Below are 26,881 nucleotides of genomic sequence, written 5' to 3' on the forward strand. Positions count from 1 at the left end.
ACATACATAGTAAAAAAACAAGCAGTAGAAAGGAGGGAGGAAAGCCAGAAGGAAGGAAGCTACAAATGCAGGGTGATGTAGGTGTATTGCATAGTTGTGTTCTATTGGCTCCTTAAATACTTCACCAGCGTTGCCATTAGAGATGTGATTTCTTGCTAATGGCGTGAAGCAAAAAACAAAAGTTGTAATCTTTCATTGATTTGTATTTCTGGTAAATTCGATATATATGTATATAAATCATTTAAAATTTGGTGTTAATTATAAAATGGAGTTGTTACAGATTCAGATAATTAATTATTAATGGATTTTTTATTCACAAAGTGTCTGTGACACATTTGAAAGACATGCAGAGTACAGGACAGTTTGTGTATGTGCAGACTGTCATGTGCCTTGTTGTATGTTTAGCATTACCTGGCTTATCCCATTAAATCCCAGTGATATTCTCAATTCTTGTGACAACAAAACACTCTGACAAGTTTGAGTGCTATCTAAAATATGTAATGCCCATTTTGAGAACAAGTGTTAGAGATAGAAATATGAAAAGACATCATTTCTATCTGTATGTAACAATGATTTAGCAAGAAGACAAGCATGCAAATTTAAGTATTATAAAACAATATTATTGCTACGATCCTACAGCGTGAAAGAGGGAATACCTCATTCTGCCTAAGAAAGGCTTCAGTGAGGAAGTAGTATAATACAAAGAGCAGGTAACAAATGGGAAAGGAGCCACACAGTGTGAATAACTTCTACAAAGATGTAAGAGACACTGAGAAGACTTTTATTTGGCTGTAGCTAAGAGCAGGTGGTTGAGAGTGGTAAGAAATGTGAGATAGACAAGAACTAGGCTCTGTTTAGTAACTTGTGTGCCGTTGTAGTGGACTTTGATTACATTCTAGACACTGGAAAGATTATGAATAGAAAAATGGCATTAATAGTTACATATTTCAGAAGGCTCATACCAAGCTCAGAGTGGAAGATAGATTGGAGGTCAGTCTGGAGGCAAGGACACTAGTTAGGAAGTATCAGAAATGAGATAATAAGTACCTGATAAAGGACAGTGGCAGTTACAATGGGAATATAAGGGAGAAGACAGATAAATGAGCTCCTTTGGTGGTGAAACCAGTATTTTGATGATTAATTGGGTATGAAGAACGAAAAGGTGTCCCAAGTTTCTTTTTATTGCGACCAGGGTAGTTGCCATTCGCACATGAATAGGAGAGAAAATAAGTGCGAGTGCGGTGGTGGTGACAGCGGCCAAGGAGGCTATAGGAGTTGGTAGGAAGGGGAGGGCATGGTTATGTAAATTTACTTTTAAGTATCTTGAAGTTGAGGTGCTTGTGGGTCAGTCAGGAAGAACTGTTCAGAAGATACCTGATCATAGAAGTATGGAGCTTGAGAGAAAGCTATAGATCAGACCGTGGCATATTGTATTGGCTACTCGGACAGCACTGAGTTCCAGTACTGCTGGTAATGAAACAATAGTTTATATTAGACTGAACCTCCCATATATTAAAATTGTAAGCTCTAAGCAAAATACGTATTAAAAAAAGGTATTTGAAGATACTGGTGAGTGACCAAAAGCAGAAAGAAACTAGAGAGAAACTTTAAAAAAGGGATCAACTCTGAGTGAAATTTCTGTTTGACTGAGGGAGCTCCCTAGTGAGCAGGACTTTGACAGCCAAACTCAAGCAGAAAGCTGCAGTGTTAGTGGTTTGAAGTAGCAGTATTCATCTGTCTTCGGATAATAGGAATTTTACTACTCTCAAGTAGGATAAATAGAAGCTATTTTCTATTGTTTTATTTAAGTCATTTGGATTCTGGCATTTATTTATTTTACAACAGAATTTATCTTTTACAAAGCTGTAAATAATATGATCCCATTCTTGAGTGTGTAAATGTACAGAAGGGAGGTTTATACATTAGATAGATAGAAAGATGTCTATATCTGAAATAATACAATTTCCGGCTGGTCCTTATGGATGATTTTTTTACTTTCTTTGTATTTTTGTCAGTGAGAACCTTTTTTACAGTGCACCTATATGCTGTCTTTGTAGTCAAATAGGGTATCTTATCTTCTATTTTGAGAAGATGTTTAGCAGAGGGACCCAGTAGTTTCCAGTTTACTTCTTCAGCTTACTGACTTGTCACAGCATTCTTAATTGATGAAATATTAAAAACTTGATATTTTGCTTCAGGAAAATGGGACCAGTATTGCTGATCATGTTCGAAATTCCACTTGGGCAAAAAATGGCACCTACCAAGATGTTCATAATGCTTCTGAAGAAGCCATAGAACAAAACATACGAGCTGGTGCCCAGGCAGTTTTGCAGGTAGATGACTTGTTGTTTATTTTTTTAAAATAAAATAAAAATCATTAAATATTTAAGGTATAAAATTCAGTATTTCAGTGTAATTTTTAAAATATAATGAACTCACCACCCACATTTATTACTTATCATTATGCCATATTAATTTTGTTTTTCCCTTAACTTTCATTTCACTTCATAATGTATATTGATAAACATTACATTTTTTTTTCTAGACAATTTTAAAATTTATATAAATTGTGTCATGGTGTACTGTCATCTGCAACTTTTTGCATTAACCATTATGTTTTTGAGATTTGTTGTTGATACATAGCCATAGTTAATTCATTTTAAACTACTTTGTGGTATTACAATTTATGATTATTTCATATTTTATTTATTCATTTTTCTGTTGATGGTTTTTTGTTTCCAGTTTCTCAGTATTCCAGATAATGCTACATTAAACATGCTATATATGTATTTTTGGGCATATGTGGGAGAATTTCCCTAGGATATATACATAGAAGTGGAATTACTGGGTTGGAGCATTTGTACATTATCAGCTTTACTTTACTGTTAATTGCCAAATTGTTCTCCAGCATGGTTATAATAATTTACATTCCCTCCAGTAGTGCTTGTAAGTCCTCATTTCCTTATATCTTCCTCATTACTTGTATAGTCAGATTTTAATTTTTGCTGCTCCTGTGTGTGTGAAATGTTGTCTCATTTTGTTTTAGTTTGTGTTTCCCTGTTTCAATTTGCTTTTCCTTCATCACTACTGAAATTGAGCATCTTTTCTCATGTATGAATTGCCTGTTAATATGCTTTTTCCATTATTCTTTTGGATTGTTTGTCTTTGTGTTATTGATTTTTAGTTCATTATATTCATTCATTTTTTTAAACTATACTATTTTTGTCAAGGCCACATGTGACCTCCCCATTGTTAAATCGAATGGATGTTTTTCAATCCTAATTTTACTAGAGTTGTCTGGAGCATTTTACAGAGTATATCATTCCCTCGCTGTTGAAACCCTTCTTCATCTGGCCTTCAGAGTAGCATACCCTCCTGTGTTTCTCCTAACTCACTGGCCTCTTCTCAGATTTTTTTTTTTTTACTGATTTTTCAATATATTTCTCAACTTTTCATGTTGAAGTGCCCAGGAATCAGCTCTCAGATCTCTTTTCTATGTAAACTTACTCTCTTGTTGATCTCATCCATTCCTATGGCTTTAAATGTCATCTATATACTGCAACTTCTACATTTTATCTCTAGTCTGAGACTTCTTATCTGAACTCTATGAGTCCTGAACTCAAATATTCAAATGCCAAGTTGTCATCTTCACTTGAAGATCTAATAGATATCTCAAACTTGACATGTCTAAAACTTGGCTTCTCACCTTGTTCAACAAACATGCTCTTCCTGCAGTTTTCCTTGCTTCATCTGATGGCAGCTGTTTTCCAGTTGCTCAGGCCATCTAATTTCCTGTATTTCTTTTATATCTTATATCTAATTTGACGACAAATTCTGTCAACTTGCAGAATGTATGCAGAATCTGACTGCTATTCAGCACTCACACTACCTCTTGTGTTCAAGCCTCAGTAATCTTTCATCGGGATTATTGCAATAAATTTCTAATTAGTATTCTTGCTTCTGGTCTTGTCCATCCATCATCCTGGTATATTCTCAACACAGTAGCCAGAGGGATCCTGTAAAATGTAAGTCAGATCATGTTATTTTTCTGCTCTGAACCCTCTGGTGGCTTTTCCTGATCACTAAGCATAAAAACAAAGTTCTTCCCAATGGTCTATCAGGCCTTTACATCATTGCTCCTCAGAGTGTGGCCCACAGACTAGTGCTGGTCCACAAGGTATTTACAAAATTGAGAGTGAGAGTTTAGAAACTAAGTCATTTAATGTCTCTTGATTCTGATGAAAAGTCTTTTTTTCATTTCCTTTTACCTATTCATTTTTTAAATTGTATTTTATAATAGGATTGTTCGGTAAGATTGGGGGGAAAACCTGTTCCCTCACCACTGGCAGTGTGAGAAGCTCTGCTTCACATGCTCTGGCTGTTTCTCAACGTCTCTCCCACTGCTTTTCCCCTTCCTCACTTCACTCTGTATTTCTTGCTGTTCCTCAGATATGCTAGGCCAGCTCTCACCGGTCCTTTAAACTTGCTCAGGTCCTTTAAACTTGCTTTTCCTTTTCTTTGGAATGGTTTTCTTCCATGTTGCTACATGGTTGAGCTTTGCTTTTTCTTTTTTAAGTCACCCATATTTATATCCATTCTCTGCTCCCTGCCACCTTTGCTTACTGGGTTTCCCGGGACAATGAGGTGATATTGAGTACCCTTGTCTTGTTCTTGGCTTTTGGCACTACTTCCAAATGTCTCAGGTTCAGGCAGAACTTTTCAGGTTCAATTGCTGTTATAACATTTGCTGTAGTTCTTGATAAATATTCTTTTTCAGATTAAGGAATTTTACCTTTTTTCTTAGTTTGCTAAATTTAAAAAAAATAATGAATAAGTGCTAAATGCTTTTTCTTTATGCATTGTGATGATCGTACTTTTTTCCATTTTAATCTGTTGATAGGATATAGTATATTAATAGACTTTTCCAATGTCAAGGCATCCTTACATTTCTGGAGTAAATAACTACTTGGTCATAAAGTATTATATTTTGATCAATTTGAATTGCTACTGTTTTTTGAAGATTTTTGTCTATATGTTCATAAGTGTTATTGTTCTCTTCCTTACTTTTCTTATGTAATCCTTGTCTGTTTTTGATAACTGGATTATAGTCTTATAAAAATAAATTGGGTAGTTTATTTGTCTCTGAAACAGCTTGTGTAAAATAGGGATCATCTACTGGGAAGGCTGGGCAAAACTCTGCCTGTAAAGCAGTGTAGGCCTGGTGTTTAGGGATGGATCAGGGATACTTTGATTACCAGTTCACTTTCTTTTATGGTATTGATGTATACGTCCTTTGTATTTCTTCTTGAGTCAGTTTTGGCTATTTATGTTTTATCTAAAAACTAATCCATTTTATTAAATTTTCAATTTTATTGACATAAAGTTATTCACTGAACTATCATTTTAAAATTCTCTACTGGCTATGTAGGTATGTCCGTATTTTCTAATGTTATTTGTGCCTCTTTTTTGCTTTTCTTAGTCAGTGTTGCTAGACTTACAGAGTCAGCTCTTTTCCCGATTTTAAAGTTAGCTTAATGGCCTTTTCTTACATGATTTTACAACTGTATTTTGCCATGGAGTTCATCCAGGGGATTTAAATCAGAATTATGGGTGTAGAAAATGTAAATGTCCTAGATTCACAATAGATGTAATGTTCTGTTCCTCCAAAGTGTCTTTGAAAACCTTTGCACATACCTGTCACCATTATAACAACTTTCTCCTCTGTAACAAAATACAATTAATGATTTGATTATAATGAATTTAATTAAAGATACATATTGATGGGCCCTGATTAGTAGTACTATAATATGCAGTCTGTTCATGCAGTCTATTATTACCAAAACAGATATGCACACATAGTCAATAAACATGAAAAAAGAGAATAGATGGTTTTGAACACCTCATTCAGAAAGTCCATCTTGATTGAGGTATCATCTTTTATCCTAAACGATTTTTAATTTTTATTGTTCTTTTCATTTTATGACAACAATCAGGTTGTTATATTAAAGCGCCCTCACTTTTAAAAAATGCTGTTTTTCACTTGGCTTATTTTTTTCGGGTGCCTACTAGTAATTTTATATTTGTCTAGATAAACATAAAAATAGATTTAATGAGCTTAAATTTCCAATATCAAGCTGGTGGTAGAAGCAGGGTTAGAATTAACCTACAGTCTAATGCTTTTAAGTTTGTTGTCGATCACCTAGTTATCAGCATCTTGAGTTGTTTTCCCTTTGAATAAGAAATTTCCCATTGAAATTCTGTAACGAATCACTAATGATTTCTTTTATCTTAGGTGTTTATTATAAACTCCTCAAACATATTTCTTCTTGAACCTGCAAATGAGATAAAAAATCTTCTGGATGAGCACACAGATATGTGTAAACGAATTCTTAACATTTATCGGTTCATGGTTGTGCAAGTATCAATGGACAAAAAGACTTGGTAAAAATACTTATCTTTTTTTTTTTTTTATTGTGTATATGAGCATAGTAAATTCTAGAGGAATAGTGCCTGTGAAGAGGGCTTGTAACAATATTGTACAGGCTTCTATTATTGAATGAATGAGTGAATAAATATAATATTTTATGTAATAATCATGATGACACAGTGGTCTCCTTCATTTTATCTCAAGCATCTTTGATCAAACTGCCACAAGATGCCTTTGTTTATCTTTCTAAAGTGGGCATGTGATGGCCTCCCCCAGTGCCCGCCACCCCCAGGAATGAATACTGGCATGCATGTATGAATAAATGAATTTATATGTGTGAATGAATGAATAAGTAAATGATTGAATGTATGAATGCCTGATTCCTCAACCTGGCATTCAAGGCTTTGTACAGTCAGGCTCCTGAGTACTTTTCTAGCCCTTTCTCAAGCCTAAACTCCACCCTGCAGAATGAGATCCTACCTCCCAGCTTTATCAAATTGCTGTCTCTCGAGCACAGTCTGAACTTTTCTTTAGAGTGTCTGATTCCTGTCATCTTTTCCTATTGTTACCATAACTATCCTTAGATTCTACCTTCCTTTTTCCACATAGCCTTATTTTTTCAGCTCACTTCCTTTCATTCTGTATTTGTACCTCTGTTGTAGATCTTGTCAAAATTGTCTTAGTTCCTAAATTACTTGTAAAATGTCCATTTACCTCACTGAATTGAGACGCCCTAAAAGGTATATATACTGGTTGTCTTGTTTTTATATTTCCTACATTTCTTAACATAGTATCATAGATTATTCATACTCTATAAATATTTGTTTAATTGAATGAAAAAAGAGGTCTTTTAGAGAGATGAGAAGAGCAGTTCTTCGGTTTCTGTAAAAATGATACATGTTCATTGTAAAATTCAAACAAAGAGGGCTTCCCTGGTGGCGCAGTGGTTGGGAGTCTGCCTGCTAATGCAGGAGACGCGGGTTCGAGCCCTGGTCTGGGAGGATCCCACATGCCGCGCAGCAGCTGGGCCCGTGAGCCACAACTGCTGAGCCTGCGCGTCTGGAGCCTGTGCTCCGCAACAAGAGAGGCCACGACAGTGAAAGGCCCGCGCACCGCGATGAAGAGTGGCCACCGCTTGCCACAACTAGAGAAAGCCCTCGCACAGAAATGAAGACCCAACACAGCCGTAAATAAAAAAAAAAAAAAAAAAAAAAAAAAAAAAAAATTCAAACAAAGAAAAGTTTTAAAAAGAAAATAAAAGTTGCCCAATAGCTCACTCTCTAGAGGTAATTATTGTTTGCCCTTTGGTGAACATCTGGTTCACCAAACCACACACACAGTCACATAGTATTATGCCATATGTATGTACCATAATTTTCTTAACTAATCACCTGTTGCTGGATATGTAGTTACTTACTTTGTTGTTGGAGGAGGGGAGGATAATGAACATCCTTGTATGTATACAATTTTCCTCTTTTGAGTCATTCTTAAAAACTGGGAGTACTTAGTCAAAGAATATGCCTACTTTGTGTCTTGTTACATATGGGAAAATGGTTTTATTTTGAAAAAACTTTTGATTAACGTAATATTGATATAGTTACATCTAGAAGTAGTTATTAACTGATTTGGAGCACTTTTTCTGTGTCAGGTATCTTTTTAATCTTTTTACATCTATTTTCTTTCTTAATCCTTGTAGCACCCTATGAGGTAGATAATTTTACATGGTGATTCTTAGGCACAAAGAGATTAAGTAATTTATCATTGTTCACACAGCATAAATTTGAACTGTGGTCCTACTGACCATTCTTTTGTTAGTCCTTCCCTGTTATTTCTTTTTATATGCTTTGAATCAATGCTGTTGGTCCAGGTTAAAGTGAGAGACTTGCTATGTGGAACACAATTTTAGAATTTTTAAAAATTTTATAAGTTCCCTTGAAGTCATAGCATTTATGAAAGATTTCTCACATATTTACATCGAATTTATAAGACTTTATGAATTAAAATCATTATTGTATTACAAAGTGAAAAGTTATCTAATAATATATGAGTGAATTATGGTTTGACCACAAATCAGAAGGATTTATTTGGAAAACCTATTCTTTATTGAATATGTGGTTGACTTTAAATGGCTTTTCATTTCATATAGTGAAGCTAGCTAGAAACCTAAGGTTACAAACGTGTTACCTCTGATTTTTATGAGTTGAATGCATACGTTTGTTTGGTTAATAAATTCAGGATATTTTTCATTGAGTGGTTTTTTATATTTAATTCTGCCCTTACTTCCCAGAAAAACCATGATATTAGATCTGGGATTTCTTGCTGCCTCTGCCGCTTTTCTCACATGGACTGTCCCACATATTGCTATGCCTAGAATGGGCCTGCAAATAAGCCAGAGAGGAGGAGGCTTGATAGACTTGGGTTGTTAGTCTGACTATACACCCAACTGAAATTCCCTTGTCAGACTTTTTTTTTTTTTTGTATGTGGTTGCATCAGTTTTTGAATTATCAGGTGCAAATAAGGTAGTTTTATGGTCTTAATATTAAGCATCTAAGAGGAAGAGGCAAGATAAGGATAATATAATAGGGTTGGCTTGACTTGCAGTTCACAAAGAGGATAAAGAATTGAAAGATGGCCAAACGAAAAAGGATGGAAAGAAGCAATAGAGTGATGGTTCTTGATTACTTGTCAGGCTCATTGTGATTTGTTAGTCTTAAAATATCATGTAATTTTTGAAATTGAACCTGGTACGATTCTAGATATGCAGTTGTTCTCCATATTGTAAAGATGGATGAGATGGACAGGTATCAAGGTAGAATTGTATTGTATAGACAGATGAGTGTTCTTCAGACAGCTCCCTAAGGTCACTATTTGATTTGTGGGGTGGAGGAATGGGAGCAGTCTCCATATTCTCACTCCCAGTTCATCAGCTGTTGTATACGTTTTTATTTGGTGAGGGGTATTGTGGCTGAGAAATGGCTTAAAAATGGCTGGTATAGATTTATAAAATGGAATTTTATATTTTAATATTTAAAGAATTCTAAAATTTTGAAAGATATTTGGTATTTGAGTTATTGAAAGATAATAACATTTTTATAACAAATATTAATTTGAAAGTTATTCATTAACCAAAAGCAAACATGTGCAAAAAGGAAACATTAATTAATTTTTTTACTTTAAGGGAACAGATGCTGCTTGTGTTGCTCAGAGTCACGGAGTCTGTACTGAAGATGCCATCACAAGCTTTTCTACAGTTCCAGGGGAGAAAAAACATGACTTTGGCAGGTCGACTTGCAGGACCACTTTTCCAGGCAATAAAAATAAATAAATAAATAGATAAATAGGTGGATAGATAGGTATTTTTTCTTAAGACTCATTGAGCCCTGAACTTACTACCTGGGAAGAAAGCTTTAAATCAGAAAGCATTTCATATTAAATAATTTTTTGTAGAGCCAAATAAAAGTTGCTTATCTAAATAGACTATTTGCCATACATACAAACTCACAACCTAATAGAGTAGAGGAAATATCAATCAGGTCTGTGAAAACAGTGTTAAAACAAGCTGATTATATTTATCTCTTGTGTGGGACACTTATGTATGATTGCAAAAAGCTGCCAGAAAGCTTCATGATAATGGCTTGATTGTTTGCATTATGAGTTTCCAGGTCTCTGGGATTGTTAGAAAAACAAGACTTTAAGTCGTTCTCTAGTAAAGAAAAAGAAGTAAATCATGATTCTTTCTTACCATGCTATTCTGGAAGATTTTAAGCTCTTCACATCTTCATTTGAAGTATCAGTGGTAGGAATTATATGTTGTGTTTCCCAACCTAAGGATAGAGTACTGACTTTAAATGTATTATGGATTATTTGGAAAATAGAAAGCAAAGTAGTATTTTTTAAAGATGACACATTAAATACAAATACATGGATAAAATGGTTCTTAATGTCAAGGATAAAAGCTATCTCAGCTCTCATTCTTGGCCATTAGTGTAGCCATTCAAATGATTATTTTTTCCCCAGATATGTTAGTTCACCTAAAATTCTGTGATGGTAGTGAATAAGTCTTTGAAACCAGCTACATTTATTATCTAATCTCCTCTTGACTTCATGAGTTCTCCACCCCCACCGCCATTGTTAGAACTAACCCAATGGTGGGCACTATTGGAAGGTAAAATTTTAGCTTGCTACATGGAATAACTCTTTTGTACTCTGAATGTTTAAAAATAGAATGGAGGGCCACTAGTTATTACTGTTTAATTTCATAAACTCTACTCATTTTTATCTTTATATTTAATGTATAAATTTATGTGAATTCCTTAGTAAAATTGGTTGAGTTAAACTTTTGAAAAACTTTTATTTTGTGACTTATTTCTTCAATAGGAGGATTATATCTTTGGTAGAAATCTATAAAGTCTCAGGGGTACAGCCTGGTCAGTAATTTCTGCCCTTTTATGAATAAGTTTTTTATTCTATGATTGGATTTGTTACAGAACACCTTTAATTCCTCTGGTGTCTTTAAAATGAAATTTAATTTTATCCTTCAGTTTACGTATAAGTTTTCGAAAACACATTTCAGTAAGTTAAATATATCTGTAGTAACTTTTTTTTTTTTTAGAATATTCAAATTGTATAGTTAGTGATTCCCATCTTTAATTTGAGAATGTAGGTTTTGTTGTTTCAGTTCAATAACTACTAACTACAACACGTAATACTGTGGAGACTTTTATCTCTTTTTAAACAACATTTATTTAACATTAACATAATGCAGCATGAAAGGTAGTTAAACTTTAGGGAGATTTCTTTTCAGTTTTGGTAACTTGTCCTAATGCCAGAATGTTGGGAATTGGCAGTTGTTGAAATTTATAGTAGGTACTAATGAGTGCTTGAATTACTTTTATAAGTATTATGTACCAAGAAAGGATATCATGGATATTATATGATTTAAAGTTCTGCTTGTTTTGGTGTAATTTTTTAATAATTGATTTTGAATATATTTCATTGTTATTTCTGATTATTTGTCTTTATAGACTCTTATAGTTGCCTGGATTAAAGCAAATCTAAATGTGTACATCTCCCGAGAACTTTGGGATGACTTACTCTCAGTATTGTCATCGTTGACCTATTGGGAAGAGTTAGCCACTGAATGGTCACTGACTATGGAGACACTAACTAAAGTTTTAGCTAGAAATTTATATAGTTTGGATCTCAGTGATTTACCATTGGATAAGCTGAGTGAACAGAAACAAAAAAAGCACAAAGGGAAAGGTAAGAGTTGTTCACAAAGGTGCTCCATATAAATTTGTTTAAATAATTTGGTCTGGGAAAATCAAGCCAGGGAGAGGTGTGAAGGTAAAAGTTATATTTTCTCGTAATTATTCCTTCCTTAATTTACCCTGAAGGTTAAAAATTTTCAACAGTGAAGCATGTAGGTACCTTGTAATTGTTCTTGAAGAGCCTTAAATTCAAGAGTAATTTTGATGAGAAATAAAGTATTCTGTATGTTGTTCTGTACATATCTAGCTAAAGTTACATAAATAATTCAGAATCTTAAATATTTTATTTTTAATAATTAACCAAAATGGAAATTTATAAAACTCTTCGTTTTTATCATACACAATTTTTTATTGAAACATAGAAGGTGATTTCATGTTACTCTATTTAAAAAGAATTGTGTGAGAAATTCTTTTAAAAGCATTTTCTTAGTTTTAACAAAAGCAAACATTTCCTGAATGTGGATTGTATACCTGCCTAATGTTAAAAAGCTGGAGAGGGACAGTAACATAGTGATTATATCATAAAAACATGTCCTTATAATTCTGGGTTTGCTAGTATTTTTCACTCTTAATAACTAGTTGCTATCTAGAGATTACATCTGAGTCACATTTCATACTTAACAATAGTCCAGAGTGCTGAGTGTGTGACCAGACTACTTTTTCCTGGACTGTTTATTTTCCAAGTGGCTATTATTGGCAGGTAGAGATAGAGTAACTTCCACCACAGGATGGATTTTGGTTAGCTCATTTTCTGTCCTTTTTTTGCCTGTCCAAATGTTTCACTTCTATATGAAGCAAGTGGGTGGCAGAGGATTTATAATCGTTTATTGTTGATGTTGTATTTTTAAAAATCTGCCTCCGTTTTGGACCATGAAAATGAAGTTCAGAAAAACCTTATAGTACGCAAGCATTTTATCTAGTTACTTTATGAGTAAACCTAAGAGTCTGAGGCAAAGTGGCACACATAATTCGAAGAGATTATTGATATGGTGATGGTACACTGAGATTGAAAATCTGCATTTCTAGGAGTGGGACATGAATTTCAGAAAGTTTCAGTTGACAAGTCATTTTCTAGAGGATGGAGTCGTGATCAGCCTGGCCAAGCCCCAATGAGACAGAGAAGTGCAACAACCACTGGTTCCCCAGGAACGGAAAAGGCGAGGAGTATAGTACGGCAAAAAACTGTTGGTATGTACTCTTTAAAATCATGAGAATTGTATGGGGCAATACGTTTATAGTCCTTAGTAACAATGTATATAAATACACCGTTTTCTTATCCGTTGGCTTTTGTTATTAAATGAAAAACTTCCGTAGGAAAACATTTTTTTCAGTAATACTTGGAGTCCGATGACATGCTGTGTTATTGCTTTATGCTGTTAAGATGTATCTTACATTATTGTTTTTATGTAGTTTATTTTACTGTTGATATCAATAATTTTAAACCGTTACTTTACAGAATTGAAGAAGTAGGACTCTGATTCACTTAACAGAACTCATGTATTAATTGATATAGTTTCTACTAAGTGAATATACTCATAAACATGGAAAATTAGGTAGCTTATTTTCAGTGCTACAATTACACAATTATATTGGCTTCACAAACTTCCAGTGAGGAATTCATGCTCTCTACTTGTAGACAGCTGAGGCCAAGGTGGAGTATATTGTTAGGTTCCTTGCTGCCTTTAACAAGCATGGAAGAAATTTCTATGATGGGAAGTATTTCTGGATGTAGGATCACTCAGCATACTGTGGACCTAGTTACCATCTTATTCCTTTTCCTCTCAGAGATTTATAACTTGGTCTTCATTGTAGTAGAAAGAGTGCTGCAAGGAAAAACAAGGACTTTGTCCTGATCTTTTTTTTCACTCTTTCGTCACTAAATAGTTAGATAACCTTGAATAATTTACTGAACTTTCTAGGCTTTATTTACTTCATCTGTATAGTGGGTATGATAATATCTCACATGCCTGAAACAAAATTGCTTGACGTTACTTCAGGCTTTGCAATCTGTGATTCTGTGGAAGGAGAATTTTCTGTGGGAATATATCTATATTTGATGGTAATCAGTGAAAAACACTACTATTTTAAAAAAATTGAAAAGCATTGTTGTAGGACATGTCTTCTATGAAATGATGGGTTCTGAAGTGTTAAGAATTACAGTTCTAAAGGAATAAACAAAAGTAGAAAGAGAATAGGGAAATTAAAGATTTTAGAAGAATTAAAAATGTTTAAAATTGTTCAAAAGAATATTTTCACAATTGTCTTCTGCCTATAAAATAACCATAGAATATATTGATTGTATATGTCAAGCCAGAAAAATGAGAGATTATACAAGGAAAAAGGATATTGATGGATAAAAATTAATATAATTTAATTTTGGTATAGAATTACATTTTGAAATTCTTGGGAAGATGTTGATTACATCTGAAATGCCTTTCTTCATTTTATGTTAATGTCACATTTATAGAAAATATTTCTGTATTGGTTAAGAAGGAATTGTTCTTTTAATTTTAAAATTTTACTTAAAACTAGAATCTTTTTAAAAAGTTCCATATATATATACTTTTCTGATTATGGAAGTAATTTATGCTTAGTGTGGAAAGTAAAGTTTAAGGAAGCGCAAAAGCATATTAGGTGTCTAATGAGAAGAAATCATTGCTAACATGTTGACGTATTTCTAATCTTTATAAAAGCATGTGTGAGTAAAATACTCATCTTAAAAGTATAGCTGACTATGATTACTTTCTGATACCTATGTTAAAACAGTCTTGCCTGGCTTGCTCACTGGACTAACCTATCAAATAAAAAGTTAAAGCATTACCACAGCAAAGGAAACCATAAACAAGACGAAAAGACAACCCTCAGAATGGGAGAAAATATTTGCAAATGAAGCAACTGGCAAAGGATTAATCTCCAAAATTTACAAGCAGCTCATACAGCTCACTATCAAAAAAACAACCCAATCCAAAAATGGGCAGAAGACCTAAATAGACATTTCTCCAAAGAAGATATACAGATTGCCAACAAACACATGAAAGAATGCTCAACATCATTAATCATTAGAGAAATGCAAATCAGAACTACAATGAGATATCATCTCACACCGATCAGAATGGCCATCATCAAAAAATCTACAAACAATAAATTCTGGAGAGGGTGTGGAGAAAAGGGAACCCTCTTGCACTGTTGGTGGGAATGTAAATTGATACAGCCACTATGGAGAACAGTATGGAGGTTCCTTAAAAAACTAAAAATAGAACTGCCATAGGACCCAGCAATCCCACTACTGGGCATATACCCTGAGAAAACCATAATTCAAAAAGTCATGTACCACAATGTTCATTGCAGCTCTATTTACAATAGCCAGGACATGGAAGCAACCTAAGTGTCCATCGACAGATGAATGGATAAAGAAGATGTGGCACATATATACAATGGAATGTTACTCAACCATAAGAAGAAACAAAATTGAGTTACTTGTAGTGAGGTGGATGGACCTAGAGTCTGTCATACAGAGTGAAGTAAGTCAGAAAGAGAAAAACAAATACCGTATGCTAACACATACATATGGAATCTAAAAAAAAAAAAAATGGTCATGAAGAAACTAGGGGTAGGATGGGAATAAAGATGCTGACCTACTAGAGAATGGACTTGAGGACACAGGGAGGGGGAAGGATAAGCTGGGACAAAGAGAGAGAGTGGCATGGGCATATATACACTACCAAATGTAAAACCGATAGCTAGTGGGAAGCAGCTGCATAGCACAGGGAGATCAGCTCGGTGCTTTGTGACCACCTAGAGGGGTGAGATAGGGAGGGTGGGACGGAGGGAGACGCAAGTGGGGAGAGATATGGGGATATATGTATATGTATAGCTGATCCACTTTGTTATAAAGCAGAAACTAACACACCATTGTAAAGCAATTATACTCCAATAAAGATGTTAAAAAAAAAAAAGTTAAAGCATTACAAATTTTGTTTAGAAAGGTAGCTGCATAAAGTTGGAAAATACTAATACTAGAAAATGTTGAACTCCTTGCATCAGATTTCATTACATGTCAGTACCATAATTTAACCTGTATCCTGAAGATGGACTTTTAGTTTATTTCCAATTTTGTGCTCTTAAAAATGGTACAGAATATAGTCATGTATATTTCTATACTTTGTGCTTACATGCAGATATGTCTGTAGGTTTAATCTATAGGATTTGGAATTAAATTGCCCTTAAAACAATGAGATACCACTACATATCTATTAGAATGGCTGAAATCCAGAACACTGACAACATGAAATGCTGACAAGGATATGGAGCAACAGTAACTCTCATTGCTGGTGGAAATGGTACAGCCACTTTGGAAGACAGTTTGGTAGTTTCCTAGAAAACGAAACATACTCTTACCATAGAATCAAACCATCCTTGGCATTTACCCAGGTAAGTTGAAAACGTATGTCCACACAAACATTGGCACTCAAATATTTGAAGCAGCTTTATTCATAAACTCGGAATTTATGCCAGAACTTGGAATCAACCAAGATATTCTTAAATAGGTGAATGAATTAACAAACAGTGGTACATCCACACAGTGGAATATTATTCTTTGAAAATAAGAAGTGAGCTATCAGGCCGTGGAAAAAATACGGAGGAGCTCCGGATGCATGTTGCTAAGTGAAAGAAGCCAATCTGAAAAGGTTACATACACTATGATTCCAACTATATGATATTCTGGAAAAGGGAAAACTAAAGAGACAATAAAAGGATTACTGATTGCCAGGAGTGGAGGTGGGGAGCAGGGCAACAAGAAGGGACGAATAGGTGGAGCACAATGGGTTTTTAGAGCAGTGAAAGTATTCTGTATGATACCGTAATGGTGTATACATGTTATACGTTTGTCAAAAGCCCATAGAATGTACAACACAAAGAGTGATCCCTAATGTAAACTGTGGATTTTGTTAATGACACTGTATCAGTATTAGCTCATCAGTTGTAGAAAATGTACCATACCAATGAAAGATGTCAGTACTTGGGGAAACTCGAGGTGGCGGTGGGAGAAGAAGGGGATATATTGGAACTCTTTGTACTTGCCACCCAATTTTCCCGTAAACCTGGAACTGCTTTTTAAAAATTAAAGTGTACAGGCAGACCTCAGAAGATAGTGCAGGTTTGGTTACAGACCACCACAATAAAGCAAATATCCCTATAAAGCGAGTCACACGAATTTTTTGGTTTCCCAGTGCATATAAAGGTTATGTTTACACTATACTGCAGTCTGTTAAATGTTCAGTAGCATTATGTCTAAAGAAACAATGTTACATACCTTAATTTAAAATATTGCCCAAAAATGGTAACCATGAGTCTGAATCTTCAGCACTTCATAGTCTTTTTGCTGGTGGCTGCTGACTGATCAGGGTGGTGGTTGCTGAAGGTTGGGGTGGCCGTGACAGTTTCTTAAAGTGAGACCATTAAGGGAGTTTGCGGCATTGGTTGACTCTTCCTTACACAAATGATTTCTCTGTAGTATGCAATGATGTTTTATCGCATGTTACTCACTAGAATTTCTTTCAGAATTGGAGTCAGTCCCCTCAAACCCTGCCACAGCTTTATCAACTAAACTTACATAATACCCTAAATCCTTTGTTCTCATTTCAACAGTCTTCACAGCATCTTCACCAGGAGTAGATTCCACCTCAAGAAACCACTTTCTTTGCTCACTCATAAGAAGAGACTCCTCTTCAAAGTTTTATCTTGAGACTGAGTTTTATCTCAGTCCCATCCTCAGGCTAGTTCTGCTGTGCTTTCTACCACATTTGCAGTTACTTCCTCCACTAAAGTCATCCATGAGGATCGGAATTAACTTCTTCCAAACTCCTGTTAATGTTGACATTTTGACCTCTTCCCATGAATCACATTGTTCTTAATGTCATCTAGAATGGTTTTCTTGTTTCCAGAAGGTTTTCAGTGTATCGATACTTTGCCCAGATTCATCAGAGCAATCACCATCTATAGCAGCTATAGCCTTACAAAATGTATCTTAAAGAATAAGACTTGAAAGTTGAAATAATTCTTTGACCCATGGGCTGCAGAATGGATGTTGTGTTAGCAGACATGAAAACAATGTGAATCTCATTGCACATCTCCATCAGAGCTCTTGGGTGACCAGGTGCATTGTCAATGAGCAATAATACTTTGAAAGGAATCTTTTCTGAGCAGTAGGTCTTGACAGTGGGGCTTAAAATATTCAGTAAACCATGTTGCACACAGATGTGCTGTCATCCAGGCTTTGTTGTTCCACTGGTAGAGCACAGAGTAGATTTAGCGTAATTCTTAAGGGCCCCAGGATTTTCAGAATGGTAAATGAGCATTGGCTTGAACTTGAAGTCCCCAGGTGCATTAGCCCCTAACAAGAGGGCCAGCCTGTGCTTTGAAGGTTTGAAGCTTTGAAGCCAAGCATTGACTCCTCCTCTCTAGTTATGGAAGTCCTCGATGGCATCTTCTTCCAATAGAAGGCTGTTATGTCCACATTGAAAATCTGTTGTGTAATGTAGCCACCTTCATTAATGATCTTAGTTAGATCTTTTGGATAGCTTGCTGCAGCTTCTCCATCACCACTTGCTGCTTCCACTTGCACTTTTATGTTATGAAGATGGCTTCTTTCCTTAAATCTCATGAACCAACTCTGCTAGCTTCATGCTTTTCTTCTGCAGCTTCCTCACCTCTCTCAGCCTTCCTAGAACTGAAGAGAGTTAGGACCTGGCTCTGGATTAGGATTTGGCTTGAGAGAATCTTGTGGCTGGTTTGCTCTTCTTTCCAGACAACTAAAACTTTCTCCATGTCAGCAATACGGCTGTTTTGCTTTCTATCATTCGCCCTTTCACTGTTAACTTCCTTCAAGAACTTTTCCTTTTTTGCAGTCACAGCTTGGCTGTTTGGAGCAAGCAGTCTAGCTTTCGGCCTGTCTTGGCTTTTGACATGCCTTCCTCGCTAAACTTAATCATTTCTAGCTTTTGATTTAAAGTGAGAGTCGTGTGACTCTTCCTTTCACTTGAACACTTAGAGACTATTGTAGGGTAATTAACTGAAGTTAGACCAGTTTCAGTGGCTTTACAGAGATTCTCTGATCTAAGCTTTAGATTAGTAAATCCCCAAAATCCCAGGAGCTAATTCATTAAGTCATTTTCTGTAGCATAGGTTGCCCAGCTGTGAGGCACTTGACAGATTTCCAGGTATGCATAAAGACCTGTAGTATAGTAGCAGATGGAGAGGTGCACTTCTGAAGAATTCATTCAGGATCAGAACACAAACTTACACCATTGTGATAATGGGAGAAATTCCAAGGGAAATGCCCAAGCTCTTCCTTCAGGTTGGTGGTGGGAAAGAAGGAATAGAAGGAATTGTTATCTCCAAGGAATTATCTAACCCAAGGGAAAAAAATCAAGAAACTTGTAATTCATCTATGGAATCGAAAATTTGATTCAACTTAGTTTTAAAAGAAATATCTCTAAAAATCACATCTGATTATAACTGTAGGTGGCATTTTACCTTTTGTGTTGATAAGCAGCACTTCAAGTTTTACCTATGTGTTTGTCTTTGCTCTAATAAGTTTTAAGAAATGATTACCTTGAAGTCAACGTAACTTTTATTTCAAATTGGATTATAAAATTGTCGTCACTTTCACGAGAGGGAGAAGAAGCTAGCAGGAAATCACGAGTAGGGTCAGATTCTGACATTTTGTATATGGTTTCAATTTTAAAATATATTTATCTTTAATACATTATACAGAAAGTCATACACTGAAGGCATGTTGTTGCCTTTTCTTAATATATTCCAACCTTCCATGTTTTGCTGCACATAAATTTACCTGAAAGCTGCTCTTAAAGAATCCTTTATTTTGCCACCGTTAATAAATTTGGGGGTTAGGGACTCTCTAATTATCCTTTTCCAGTTATAACTCTATGATATACATCTAGTTTTTGGTTAATACTTTTTTTGGTTTTCTCCTCTGTATGTTCACAATGAAAACTTTTTTTTTCAAATGATTATGCTGTGCTGCCCAAATACAGATACTCATTCAGTAAGGATTTATTGAGCTCATATGTGCCAGGTACCAGAGTTATAAAGATAAGAAGTTATAGTTTTTGCCTTTGAAAAGTTAGGAGGCTGACATATAAACATACAGTCCACTAAAAATAGATTGTAAGCTTTGTAAAAGAAGGAATTCTTGTTTGTTTTGGTAATTGCTGTATTGCTAGTAAGTTAATTATGTGGGAGAGTCTTAAAAGCATCACAGATGATATGACATTTTATGTATGAAGGAGTGTCAAGAAGAAAAGAAGACCAAATATATTATGAACTCACAGGGCCATGTTGTTGTAAAAAGAGCATGAAATCTGCAAGAAACAGTATAAAATTCTGTGTGGCAGCAACATGGGAGAACAGAAGGAGAAGTTTCCGTGGATATTGCAGCTGGATTGCAAAGGCCTTGTGTGACAGCCTAAGGGATTTAGGCATCGGGGAACCAGCTGTTTCTAATAATCAGAAAAATCTAAGATTTTGAATTGATGGTAACATTCAGATATATGTATTTTTTTATCAGTGTCACTGTTACACTGGTTATTATGCAATATTGTTTCTTTTAAATTCTCCATTCATACATACCTTCATTTATTCAAGAATCTCTAAACTAAAAGTTAAGTTAAAAAATATTTGGGAAGTATAAACTTGATTATTTCTAAGTGTGTCAGAATTTGTCTTTAATTTTGTGAACTGGTTACTTTTAAGAAATTACCAAATACAACTACAAATGCAATTTTTTTTAAAAAATTCCAGTTTTTAAGTTTTTTGTCTTTAAAAATTTAATCTTTTAAATTTTTGCATAATATGCTTAAGATTTGAATAAGCATAAACTTATTTTTCTCAATAACTCGATTCTTCATGCTGATTGCAAATTCTATTTTCTGTGTTTTTACTTAAAATTTTAAAATTATACTGTTAACTTTAATATAAATAGGAGGTACTGATTTGATCAAGCATTCTTTTACCAGGAACAAATACTAACCATGAGATTTAATTCTTTAGATTATGAATTACATAAAATTCTCTAAAAAAGACCTATGAGTGACTTTGAAACTTTATTAGGAAAAAGTATGAAAGAAAGAATTTGTTCTTGGAATTCAGCTTCATTAAGAAGAATGGCTCAGAATTGCCTCAGAGTGGCTCAGAGAAATGCCCAAATATGGTACCTAAAATTTCTTGGAACTGTTAATATTGGTTCTTTTCAGTGTTTCCATTCGATGAACTTTTCGACCTTTGGTTTTGAGAACATAGTGCTAATTAAAGTGTCTGCTGTTTTTAATGCTATACCATTGTAACTGCTAATAATAAAAAAAACATTTTCCTGCTTTACACCAAAAAATTTACATTGGAAATGTCGTATGTGTTCTCTGATTTCTTTTCTTACAGCTTGCCAGTATTTGCCGTGCTGAAATGTTTTAATTTAAGATTTCCTTCCTTTGTATCTTTTAGTTTTCTCTGTTGCTGCTTTTTCTGTGACACAAGCCTTTCATTATAGTCACTTCTTTTTTCCTTCCCCACTTCTTTCTTTTCCTTTTTTAAAGCCATGAGAAGCCGATCCATTGGTGAATGTGCTCTGCCATCGGCCTATATACGCAGTGCTAAAAGTGCTCCTGTTCTGATCCATACTTCCAAACCCTTCTTGCCTGATATTGTTCTCACTCCCCTTTCTGATGAGCTTTCAGGTAGTGCCACCTCTGCTAATTTCTGCACCACCTTTTTCACTTTTTAATCCTTCTGCTTTCAAATTTTGCTTAATCAAATAAACTCTTCAAAGTTAATTTCTTTGGGGGAGGTGTGGGAAATTGGGAAAGTGGTTGAGCAATCAACATTTTGAGTTATTTGAACTCTAATGCTATCCTTGCAGTTCATTCTGGAAGTGCTAAGTTTAGTGCTGTGCCAATGACCAATATTTTGGGTTGTAAATGGTCAGTTTTTTTTCTGTTCATGTTTGATTTTTTCTTCTCAGGTGGTTAAGTGAAGTGGTAATGTATATTTATAATGTCATTATTTGACTAACTATATGGTCAATCTTGAATAATGCATTCTTCATCATCTATAGTAATGGAACTTAAGCCAGGGGAATCAGTATTTGAGAAAAGTACATAATCTAAAAGTTGTTTTCGAATAAATCTTTGTATTTATATTAGATTATAATAGCATATAGAATTCTAAGAACTCAACTCACTTTTAAACCAAATAAAGCAACCATTCTGTGAAGCCCCAATTTCTAAGGAGCCTCAAAACCTGGTCAGCTTTGCACTTCTGCCTCAGGTCCTTGATCTCCAGTATTGGGATGGTCTGCTCTTTAATAAGGCTTAATTAACATATAATAAAATGCATAGTTCCTGGGTTCAGTTCAGTGAGTTTTGAGAATTGTACACCCCCCCATCATCTTTCACCCCAGACAAAGTATAATGTTTCCATTACCCCCAAAATTCCCTAGTGACACTTTTGAGTCAGTCACTCTCTCTCACACACACACACACACACACACACACACACACACACACAGAGTTTGTAATTTGTATCACCATAGTTCAGTTTTTTTCTTTGTAAAAAAATTTTTTGTATGACTAAGATCATACAGTGCCTTGTCTTTTAGACTGAAGCAAATTTGTGTTGAATATACAGTTGACCGTTGAACAACGCAGGGGTTAGGGGTGCCGACCTTTCACGTTGTCCAAAATCCATGTATAACTTTACAGTGGGCCCTCCATTTTTGTGGTTTCACATGGGCAGATTCAACCAACTGCACGTAGTGTTGTGCTGTAGTACATATTTACTTGTAAAAATCCACAAATAAGAGGACCTGCACAGCTCAAAGCCGTGTTGTTCAAGGGTCAACTGTGCTTACTATGCAAAATGTGCTAGCTCAAAGAAAGTTATGGTGCATTCTTGGGTGCTTTCCTATACTCTTAGGAGTACTTCCCTGACGTTGCCACTTTTGGTGAGGTTGCTGGGGTTTTTTTAACAACCTATCTTTGTACCCTCTTACTTTCTAATTGACTGTAGGCTTATGTGAGGGAAGGTGCATTTTTATTAATAATGTTATTTCAGGTAAAGTCCCTTTCACCATCCCTAAGATCACAGATTTCTCTCAAACCAAGAGGAGATATATAATTCAAAATTAAAAAGGAAAGTGAACTACATAAAAGAAGAAATTGTTCTTCATAGTTTTCTCTCTCCGCCTGCTGTGAGCAGGCTTAATTGAACTCATAATAATATATTTCCTGGATGCGTCATCTAAGCTCAGGAGTTGAGGTTTCTATAACTGTTTCACCAATAAGACAATGAAACTACCCATAGACAATCACTCTAGCTTTTGGTTAGAAGTAGAGTTTTCCAGAAAAATATTTACTTGATACGCTTGAATACTTACGGGGTAAAAAGGCACTTCTTTTAATTCCTTTTACGTTTGTTTATTTTAACATACTACGTTTTCTAAGAAGTGGCTGTCAGTTTTCAATGTACTCTATTTTTATCCAGCCCTTTTTTCTCCTCTAGTATTCTTGGTTAGATGACCATTCAACCTACGTTGTTGTGAACGTGATGCTATATGGTATAGCTATATATAGATAGACTAAACTAGTTGAATAGTTGAATATCGTTGGAGAGTTTTTCTTAAGTTCTGGGGACTATTTCAAGGGCACTGACACTGTCAGTGACTTTAGTTCTTAACATTAGACTCATCTGATGTTGAACAAATGTTTCTTCCCAGGCTCCTGTTTCAGGTTTTGATATAATATCCTGTGGGTTGCAGGAGTATCTTAGTTTATTTTTTAAAGCTCTGCAGGTAGTGCTGGTGTCTGGGCAGGCACATTTTTCCTGTCCTCTCTTCTACACTAGACTGTAGTTTTACACATATGGTAGCCCAGTCTTGCAGTCTTTATTTTCCTGATAAAGAGAAGTCAGAAATCTCAATAATTATTCTTAAGCAAATTAGCTTTTACTGTCAGAAATAATACTTTCGTGATAGAAGGGATGTAAAAGAACATAGGCATGGTGGGCAACTGACTTTTGCAGCTGTTTCTTATTATTTTCTAATCAAGTACTGTGGGTGTCTCACCCTGAAATAAAGTTTACAAACCCACTTTCTTCCAGTTAGTTCTCAAAACTGCTAATTTGTTTGCCATATTTGATGCTGTTAGATTCTAGTCTGTCTAGGCCATATTATGTAGACTGCTAAGGTTATTAACAATACTTCAGTATTTGAATTGAGCACTGTAGAGCAAAATAGTTTGATCTCTCTGCTTCTATTTTCTGAGTATCAGGAGAAAGAAGATGGTATGTCTCATGCCCCATCCTGTTCCTAAATTCTGCCTAATCAGGAGGAAAATTTTCTATCTCTAATCAAACAAGCAGGTTCTTCTTTGCACAATCAAGGAATTTATTTCTTCTCGTCATCAATATGTGATAGTAACCTTTTACAGCGTTTCCACCTAGAAAACCAGCAGATTCTAGCATAATTCTAAATTAGATTTGTTGTTGTTGTTGAAATAATTTGTGTTAATATTTTAAAAAGTACATCTCAAGAAAAGTTTGAATCTAACTTAAACACAGCATCATATAACATGTTTGCAAACAAATAAAACTGTATAATTTTCTTATAAAAAAAATATTGGTCATTTGTCTATTTCCAGAATTTAAGAGTCAGGGAAACAATATTAGAAGGATAAGAGTAGAAGATAGTTTAGTGTTTTAAATTTTAGTGGTCTAAAATTAAAGTTAATTATTTGGGCTTGGTTTATTGCTTTTCAGTCTTTTCATGTGATTTCAATGATGTGCATACTGCTTTGAATTACCTACAAATTGAACATCTAGTCATAAAAAGATGTAGAATTTTTGCTAGCCTCTGCTAATAATAGAATCAGAAACATAGATATTCTATAGTTCTTAACTTACCTTGAAGGTACATTGCCATTATAGCCCAAATAGGCAAAAAAAAATTTTTTTAATTACATAAAGGACATTGTCATTTCCTTTAGGTAATTCAGAAAAAATGAGCTTCTAAATGGCATCAGTTTCTACATAAAGTAATATAAATGATTTTGTGAATTCAGGAGCTGTAAAAATATTATTACTGATAGCTAGTGTTTATGATTAACCGAGAATAGAATTTAACTTTGGTAAAAGGGATTTTGGCACTTTTTTCTATACCTTGTTTTAGAAATTATTTAAATTTTCTAGTGGTATGTTACTATTACAGATTAAGAGGTTTTTTCCCCCCTGAGGAACTAGCTTCATATTTTAGTAATTAGCAGCTACTAATTTTTAATATAAAAGACATGCTTTCCTTCTACCAGTATGTGAATATGATCTCTAGGCAGAGGTTCTTATGACGTATTATGGGAGATAAACCAAAATACTTAGCATTCGTCAAGATACACAAATATGCATTACTTATCTGCTACAGTAATAAACGGAGTATAATGCATAAATACAAAGTTTCTGAGGAAATGCTTGCTTTTTCATTTAGAAGAATTCTAAGTGTAGTGCGTGAAGAAGAAAGCCAACATTTTTTTAAAGTGTTGTATTCTCCTCAACTTAATGATAACAAGAAATTGTTTCAACTTTAGGAGATATTTTGTATTTGACCCGTATTGGGAGTCCAAATGTATATCTTCAGGAATATAGTGCAGTCTTAGTATATTACAGACTTCTCTTGATCTGAATTTAGTATAAGGTGGCTCCTTTTGGACCTCATACAGAGAAAGGGATATGAGTGAAATAGCAGAAGGACTAGCCTCTTTTCATCCATTGCATGGATCCTGAGAATATTTTTAATTACTATCCCCATTTTATAAATGAGAAAACTGGTGTCAGAGTCTGGAGTAAGAAAACCAAAGTTTTAGACCTAACACCATCAATAAGTATATCTGTGATCTTGGACAAGTAACTGTTTTACTCTGGATCTAAATCTTCTCATTTTGATCAGTTATAGTTCTGTTATTTATAATCTTTGCATTACAAGCCTAATGGGTACCCAACATCTGACTTTTTGACTCTGTGTCCTTTTTTCATTATATTTTTCTGGCTTCTGAAAAATTTTTTTTAGTTATTTCTAGGTAATGTTAAAGGTCATGATAGATTCATAGACATGGTATTTTACTTCTAAAATGTGTAATTTGTATATATCTCTACAGCTAAATAGTATTTCATATTGTGATTTTCAATTTCGTAAATATTTTTGAGGATTTACCATATACTTAGCACTTGAGGCAGTAAAAACAATGTAATGACGTTGAACACTAAACCTGCTTCTCAAATTTGAGAGAGTGGCTTCATCTCTTTGGGCCTCAGTTTCCTCGGTGAGAGAGTTAAATAATCTATGATGTCCATTTTGACTCTAAAATTTGTAATTCTTTAAAAGAAATGTAAGAAGCCATAGGTACAGTTTTTAGGGTTTGATGGTTATTTAATGGAATGGGCCAGTGATAGGCAGAGAATGTTTCTTCCTAGTAGATTAATGGTGTTTGTGTCAGAAATGAAAAAGTACAATTAATTTTTTTAGCAATGTATTAGTTTTATCTGATAGGATGAATAGATTTTAATACTATAATTAAATAAAGTAAAATACCTCAGTAGAACAGATAAATAGTTGCCTGACAAAGAGAACTTTAGGAAGAGGGTGGAGATTTCCATGTGTAATCTGTGATCAAATAGATAAGCAAGATTTGAAGAAAAGGTGATGATGTCTCTTGCCTGGTAAGGAAGGAAACAGGAATTTATAAGACCCTATAAGATTCTGCAGTGGGATATTTAGATCAGCTTTTTTGTGTTAAGATCTACTTTTTCTGCTTGGAACTTAAATAAGTATAAAAAATTGAATAGCAATTTTGAATTGCTTGATTTATTGGCACAGCTCTATCTTTAACTGCACTTCCAAATGTTTCATCGCCTCACTGTCTATTTCTATGCATGTTAACATATTAAAATGTATTCTGGTAGTTTTCTAATTCATTTATACTACATGCTATATTGGCTTGTGCACATCATTATTTAAAAACAGATTTGTATTTTTAATAGATTTTCTTTCATTGAGCTTACAAAAAAAATCTCAAAAATTTTTATTTTTAAGCATATGCTTAGGGTATGGTTGAAATTAATACCTAT

The 26,881-nt window shown here is 34.4% G+C and overlaps 1 protein-coding gene across 10 annotated transcripts in view; it reads left to right on the forward strand.

Moving 5' to 3' along the window:
• The window catches only part of RALGAPA1 (Ral GTPase activating protein catalytic subunit alpha 1), a 218,988-nt gene that overhangs the window by 79,296 nt on the left and 112,811 nt on the right, over window positions 1–26,881 (forward strand). For 8 of the 10 annotated variants that reach the window (XR_014261120.1, XM_082451982.1, XM_082451981.1 and 5 more), the window contains 6 exons: window positions 2,199–2,333; window positions 6,293–6,441; window positions 9,607–9,736; window positions 11,453–11,690; window positions 12,725–12,886; window positions 21,310–21,450. Coding sequence is in view for 9 of the 10 variants with exons in the window: in XM_082451982.1 (XP_082308108.1) it covers window positions 2,199–2,333; window positions 6,293–6,441; window positions 9,607–9,736; window positions 11,453–11,690; window positions 12,725–12,886; window positions 21,310–21,450 (955 nt within the window). In the remaining variant the exon portion in view is untranslated. The remainder of the gene's footprint in view (window positions 1–2,198; window positions 2,334–6,292; window positions 6,442–9,606; window positions 9,737–11,452; window positions 11,691–12,724; window positions 12,887–21,309; window positions 21,451–26,881) is intronic. The other 2 variants (XM_082451979.1, XM_082451977.1) reach the window with 1 other exon arrangement.

This window comes from Balaenoptera physalus (genome assembly GCF_965194825.1).
Source record: "Balaenoptera physalus genome assembly, chromosome: 2".
Taxonomy (NCBI): domain Eukaryota; kingdom Metazoa; phylum Chordata; class Mammalia; order Artiodactyla; family Balaenopteridae; genus Balaenoptera; species Balaenoptera physalus.